At 43.0% G+C, this 7,276-nt stretch overlaps 1 protein-coding gene across 1 annotated transcript; it reads right to left on the reverse strand.

Annotated features, from left to right (window-relative positions):
* Nucleotides 1-28: 28 nt before the first annotated feature.
* Nucleotides 29-765, reverse strand: LOC116639210. Its single transcript, XM_032415382.1, has one exon. It carries the CDS (start codon nt 706-708, stop codon nt 37-39), a length of 672 nt encoding a protein of 223 aa, XP_032271273.1. The 5' UTR covers nt 709-765; the 3' UTR covers nt 29-36.
* Nucleotides 766-7,276: the final 6,511 nt, after the last annotated feature.

A 7,276-nucleotide genomic window follows, 5' to 3' on the forward strand; every position in this document is an offset into this window, starting at 1 on the left:
TCAGCTGGACAGGAAGTCCCGCCTCTCGATCTGTAGCTACGTCCTACGCCGCCGATCCGGGAGGGCGAGCGAAGGCAGGTAGCTAACCAGGCCCCGCCCAGTCGGCCTGAAGTGGGTGTTGATTGCGTTATTCTGAGGTGGGTGTTGATCCGAGCGGCATGAGGTGGGCGTTGATTGGGCCAGCCTGAGGTCGATGTAGAGGGTGTCGGCCTGAGGAGAGTGCTGATTGGACCAGCCTGAAATGGGTGTTGACCGGACCAGCCTGAGGTGGGTATTGATTGGACCAGCCAGAGGAGGGTGTTGACTGGGTCCGTGGCGGAAGGTGTTGATTATCCGGCGCTGCGCCCACCGCGTTACTTTCCCCGGTGCTTGTGCGGTGGGAGGTGACGCGCTGAAGGGGTTGCTGCCCCGGAGGAGGGGTCCGGTGGGCGAGCGAAGGTCGGGGCCTCTCCGAGAACCTAGCGCTGCGCTCCGGGAGCCCAGTGAACGGGTGTGGCGAAAGCCGGGCCCGCTGTTCAGACCACCCGAGTGCCCGCCGTGCCGGCGGGAGCGGGAGTCCCGGCAAGCCGGAGCCTCGGGCCGGAGGCTGCGGGAATTCGCAGGAAAACCGGCGAGGCCGGGCCAGAGCCTCGGCTTTTCTCGGGCAAGCCCTTCCAGCGGAGGGCGCACCGCTTGAATGAAAAGTCTGCCAGCTAGGAGCACAGCCATGCCGCGGGCCGGAGACGTGTAATCCGAGCCACGTAGGTCCTCCTCAGTCGAATAGCAGCCCCGTTTTTTGTTTTGTTTTGTTTTAAAGATTTTATTTACTTATTTGACAGAGAGAGACAGCGAGAGCAGGAACACAAGCAGGGGGAGTGGGAGAGGGAGAAGCAGGCTTCCCACTGAGCAGGGAGCCCGATGCGGGGCTCGATCCCAGGACCCTGGGACCATGACCTGAGCTGAAGGCAGACGCTTAACGACTGAGCCACCCAGGCGCCCGTTTTTAAAAATGCAAAAAGAAAGAGGTAAGACATATGTTTTATCTAACTCAATATATACAAATATTGTCATTTGAACTTGTTATCAATCCAGAAGATGTAATGAGAAGTTTGACCCTCGCTTGTTGGTACCGGATCTTGGGACTTTGGTGTGTATCACGCAGTAACAGCACATGGCAGTGAAGGTCAGCCGCATTTCAGGTGAGCAGTTAACCGCGCGGCCTCACGGGGGACAGCGCAGGTGGAGAAGGCATGAGTGTTGAGTTGTGGGCAGCTCTTCGGCTCATCGGCACAGCCTAGCCCAACCTGCCCGCCCTGGTACAGAACTGAACTTTGCACGCTCAGAATCCAAGCGGCCCGTGGCAGCCAAGAAGACAGACGTTTTTTAGTACGTAGGTCAAGCCCCTTGCTCTTGTTCACAACCCTCCAGGGGCTTCCCCAGACCCAGAATAAAATTCAAACACTTTACTTCTTTTGGTCTGAATGTGTGTGTCTCCCCCTGCCTTCCATTCATAGGTTGAAAACCTAATGCCCACGTGGGGCGTCTGGGAGGCGGTTAGGACCGAATACTGGGATCTCACCCTGAGATTAGCGCTCTTCTAGAAGACCCCTTCCCCCACCCCCACCCCACCCCCCAGCCCCGCGGGGGTTACAATGAGAAGTCTGTGAGTAGGAAGAGGGCTCTCGCTGGAGCATGCTGGCGCCCTGATCTTGGACTTCCAGCCTCCAGAAGAGATACTATTTTGTTGCTTATAAGCCACGCAGTCTGTGGTGTTTTGTTACAGCAGCGGGAACAGACTGAGATATTTACTCTTTATTCCAGAAGGCTCTGTATGATCTGCCATCACCCCTACACCTACCTGTGATCTCCTGCCACACTCCCTTCCCCACTCTGTTCACCCCACTTCAGTCACATTTTTGTCACATTTCAGACCCTTTTTATGTTCCTGTTTAAGGCTAAACAAGCATCTATTGTTGCTAGTAAGTCTTAGAAATCCTTTAATCCATCTCTTTGAAAAGTTCTTTTGCTGGCTTGCTCCCTTACTTTTAAGGTTCCTGCCCAAATGCCTTTATAAGAGAGGCCTATCCATACCCTCTTGTCAAAAATACTGCCTATGCCCAAACTCTTAACTCTTTATTAAGCGTAACTTTTCTCTATAGCACTGTATTAATTATCATTACTCCATATCAAATTACCCCAAAATCTAGCAGCTTAAAACAGCAAGCCTGGAAAATTCCTATAAGTCAGAAATTTGAGTGGCTCAGGGTCTCAAGAAGTTGTGGTAACATGAGGACCAGGACTCAAGTCATGTGAAGGTTTGACTGGCTGGAGGATCGCTTGGAAGATGGCTCATTGACATGCTGATGGCAAGAGATTTGGTTCCTCACCAAGTGGACTGTTCCATAGCCACTTGATTGTCCTCATAACGTGGCAGCTGGTTTCCCCAGAAAGAGCAAAGTGAAAGCCACTATGTCTTTTATGACCTAGCCTTGGAAGTCACACACAGTCATTTCTACATATTACTTATGAAGGTCAGCCCTATTTAATGTGGGAGGGGACTACACAGGGGCATGAATGGGGTGTCTGAGGAACATTATGGGAGATTGGCTACCACTAGCATTTGTGGTTTTGTCAGTGATTTCCCAGTTTTTAACCCTTGAAGTCCCGTATCCCAGGAAACCCACCCATCCTGGGCAAACCAGACTCCTTTCATTGCTCTATACCCCAGTGCTAGAACAGTGCTGGCACAGAGATTGTTCAGTATTTGAAAATAATTTTTTTACCGCAAAAGTTGTCTGAGGGTGATTTTTATTTCAGACAACTTGCTTTTGAGATGATCAAAATCTTTTAAAATAGGTAAGCCCTCTGGAGAGGGTACCCACTTTAAGAAATGTACCTAGTACTAGTCATCAATGGGGATAAGCAAAAACAATGTATATGTTCAAGCTTCTCTAAAAAGGAAAGCAAATATGGCTATATAAAGAAATTTTGGTTTTACTTTTTTCTTATTCTTCTGAGTCTTCCAGCATCTATTCATTCTTCGTGTGCTATTTCCTCCTTGCCTCCTTCAGTTCATTTTCATGACCCTCCCATGTCAGCATCTTTGAACCCTTCAAAGTTCAAAACTCTCTTTACTTTTCCTCTTCCCAGGGCCATTGTTTTCTCCATACTTCCCAATGTACTGCTGTTCTTCTGCAGTCTTCTAGATAGCCTTCCTCTGTCTTCTTGGTCTGCACTAAGTACATACAGATCATCAGACTAATTTTTCTAAGCCATTTTGCCTCATAGGTCACTGTTTATGTTCAAGAATGGTTGTCAGTTGCCCAGAGAATGCAGTTTAAAGTCCTTTGCCTGGCTTTCAGTATCTCCCACTTCCTGTCCCCCATGCTACCAATCTCCAATATGTGTGTTTTTTCCACACCACCAAGCAGTTCTCAGACACCAGCTGGGAGTCCTACAAGTCAGCTCAACTCTGACACTATCTACCTGGAGACAGGGTCAGATCCCACAGGTTAAGGGCTCCATCCCACAAGACTGACCCCACTTCAGATGCCAATAGCAGGTCCAGGTTGTTACCTGTGCTTCTGACCAACTGGCTGTAAGCTGGACAACCCTCTCTGGTTTGATTTATTTGCTAGAGTAGCTCACAAAACTCAGGAAACCAGTTTACTTACTAGATTACTGGTTTATTACAAAGGATATTAAAGGATACAGATCAATAGCCAGATGAAGAGATACATGGGGTGAGGTCCAGAAGGGTCCCAAACACAGGAGCTTCTGTCCCCATGGGGTTTGGGGTGCACCACCCACCTGGCACATGGATTTGTTCTGGTTCACTGACCTAAAAGTTCTCTGAACCCCATTCTTTTGAGGTTTTATGGCAGTTTCATTACATTGTCATGATTGATTAAATCTTTGGTGATTGAACTCAACCTCCAGCTCCTTTCTCCTCCCCAGAGGTGTGAGGGGGTGGGACTGAAAATTGCAACCCTCTAATCACATTGTTAGGTCCCATGGCAACCAGCTCTCATCCGTAGGTCATCTATGGGCTTTCCAAAAGTCACTTCATTAACATAACCCAAAACACTGTTATCCTCTTAACACTTTGATTTTTTTGTGAGCTCTGTGCCAGGAATGGACAAAGACCAAGTGTATATTTATTATGAATCACATCACACTATCCTTTAAAATACTCTACTAGTTTTAAATTGAGACATCCCTACCCTCAAGGAGTTTCTTATAATTTGATAAGGATGGTAAGAAATACACAACGAACACATTACGACTGGGTCATGTACAACAAAATATACAGGTGCAATGGGTATTTAGAATAGAGAAATCTTATCCAAGTAGATCCGAAAAGTTTTCGTTAAGGAGCTGACATTTCAGATGGGTGGTGAAAGAGGGAGAAGATGGTGGACTTCATCTGCAAGTGACGGAGGGAGGTGGAAGGTAGAAGAAATACTAGGGAGGGAGGAAACTAAGGGACATATTTAGGAAGAACAGAAGTCTAGTTTGTGTTGAAGCATAAGATACAGGTAAAGACAAAATAAGACTAGAGAGGATTAAAGTATTGGGTAAAGGGTTGAATTCTACACTTTGTTGTTCATTCTTCATTTGGTAAACAGTAGGAAGTCAAAGAGTTTCAGTTTATATGGGCATAAGGAATAGGAGTGGTCCTTGAGGTCCAGCAGCAGTATCTGGAATGGATTGGAAAAACACTAGAAAGGAGCAGGTCTATAGCCAATAGCTCCTTGGTAAATGCAAGATGACTGACCAAGGGACCTTGTGTTAAACTTCTCTGCAGTATATTCAGAGTATTAAATTAATGTGTCTAATCTCTGCTGACAATGCTATAAAAAATGTTTCTTACCAAATTAATCATTTTACTGAAGAATTTAAACTGAGACTGCCCATGTAAAAAATTTAGATTTGAAAATATTAAAAATTAGAATTTTTTTCTGGATACTGTGACATAGCCCTTAAGATAGTTCACTTAATTGCCAAACTACTGAAGTTATGTTACACACTATAAAAGTGACAGTATCCATGAAGATGTGGTTCCTTTTCAATCCTAAAAGGTGTTGGGATGTTGATTTTTGATTATTACAAAGTTTAAAATAAGAGGAAATAAGCTCATCTTCAAGTCCGTTGAGATACTGGTATTGATATACAGTAGTCTCTTGTGATAGGCTGACTGCTTTTCACATGCCTATATCGCAGTAGCAGCTTGTTTTTGTTTCTCTTTTTTTAAGATTTCATTTATTTATTTGACAGAGAGACAGCGAGAGAGGGAACACAAGCATGGGGAGTGGGAGAGGGAGAAGCCGACTTCCCGCAGAGCAGGGAGCCCGATGTGGGGCTCGATCCCAGGACCCTGGGATCATGACCTGAGCCGAAGGCAGACGCTTAACGACTGAGCCACCCAGCGCCCCAGCAACTTGGTTTTTAAAAGGAAAACTTAAAAGGCTTGGTTGGGATTAACTTTTGGGGGCGTGACAAAGAATATAAAACTAACATTTATTAAATGGTTTACTTCTTTGAATTCTATGTTCATAAAAAAAGTTAAGAATTATGATTTTCAATAAACAATTTTAAAACATTTTAACAAAAAATACAGGCCTTTTTGCAACAGTTTTCATCTTTTTATTCAACAGCATTTATTGGATTATGAGGCCAATATAGTGCGAGTCCCACTGAAAGAACTTGAGAGTTTTCTTATAAGCAGGTACTTGTTGACTGACTTTGTTTTAATGTTTGAAAAGATGGCTTAGTTGAAACACAGGCAGGGGAAAAAAAATCACTATCTTGGTTATATATAGCCTTTTTTTCTCCTGAAAGACCTTCAGACCCTTTTTTCCATTCCCTCTAAAAACACCCCTGTGTGAGAGAATAATTAGTTTCCTAATTTTATGTTTGGGGAAATTGAAGTGATATTCTGGGGATGTTATGTGACTTTAACATTGTATCTTAGGAGGCCATAATATTAACATCAGAACTAGAACTCATATTTATGACATCCCATCCTAACTTAAATGCTGCAGTGGAAATGGAGGAATAATACACAAAAATATAGTTCTGAGACTTTCTAACTTCATCATGATACAAATGACCTAGGACAACAGTAGTTTAGTAAGGGGTTTTCAGAGTAATTTCCTGTCTTGTAACTAATATAGCTGGAGCAGTATAAAGAACTACATCAACCTAAATTATAAACAGAAAAGGAAAATGTTTAAGTCACTTATTTCTTAAATGTAAGAATTTGCTTAATTTGCTTCTTGCCTAAAATCAGTAGTATACTGGAATTTGCTATTTTTAAAGGAAAAAAAGTTGCACTTATTTCAAATATAAGAGATGCCTAAATATGTTGAGGATGTTTGCCAATTGCAAAGCCTTATAAATATTTGTTTTCCTAGTATTCTACTACATGGGGGGGGCAGTTTTTTAAAAATCACTTTTGAAGATTTTTAGGGTAAGAAAAGCAATGATGATTCAGAATGAGAATATAAACACTGCTTTAAGCCTGGATTGACCTTCCAAAGCAAGCTTGAACTTCTTGAGCCCTGCTTTATTGTTTCAGGTCAAAATGCATGATCAATGTATGCTATTCCCATTGTCTCATTTTGCTCAGCATTTTCTATAGGAAGAGAGCAAAATATTTTCTACACCTCCTTTACAATTAAAAAAAATCCATGTTTCACACTTTAATGAATGCATATATTCTCATGGTAAGGGATATATAGTCCCCCTCTGTACTGGATCAATCATTGGGGTTTATTGTTACTCTATCTTAAAACCAGAAATAGAATTATATACAGTATATCCACCAACACACACACACACACACACACACCATCCTCAACATCCCTGTTTATCTGAATTGAGTACTGTTATTGCATTATGTAAATCTGTAATGACATATGTTCTTGAGTAAATATTGAAGTACATGTATAGTTATAATGCTACTATCCATAGAGAGCTGGTATGTCTCCTCCATATTGCTAGTAACACATTTTTCTACCCTAACAACCTCGCCATCCCCAAACCATTTTTAATTTATAGTTTGTAATATTTGATCCTTGCTTTATTGTTCCTACCACCAACTCTTGAGTTTATCTTTTTGTAAGCTTGTCCAGTGACTTTTAACACATTCTTTAGTTACTTGAATCAACTTCTTGTTTTCCCCTCAATGAAAAAATTGAAATGACTTGTAAACTTTTTGACTTCATGGCCAAGAACATTTTTTAAAAGCAGAAGCATACACATAAAAAAAAAAAAAGAATCCTAGTGACAACTA

This window comes from Phoca vitulina, unplaced genomic scaffold (genome assembly GCF_004348235.1).
Source record: "Phoca vitulina isolate PV1807 unplaced genomic scaffold, GSC_HSeal_1.0 scaffold17, whole genome shotgun sequence".
Taxonomy (NCBI): Eukaryota; Metazoa; Chordata; class Mammalia; order Carnivora; family Phocidae; genus Phoca; species Phoca vitulina.

What these genes read in the sequence shown, in the direction of transcription:
- LOC116639210 (XM_032415382.1), bottom strand. Translation starts at nt 708, where the DNA reads ATGGCTGTGCTCCTAGCTGGCAGACTTTTCATTCAAGCGGTGCGCCCT.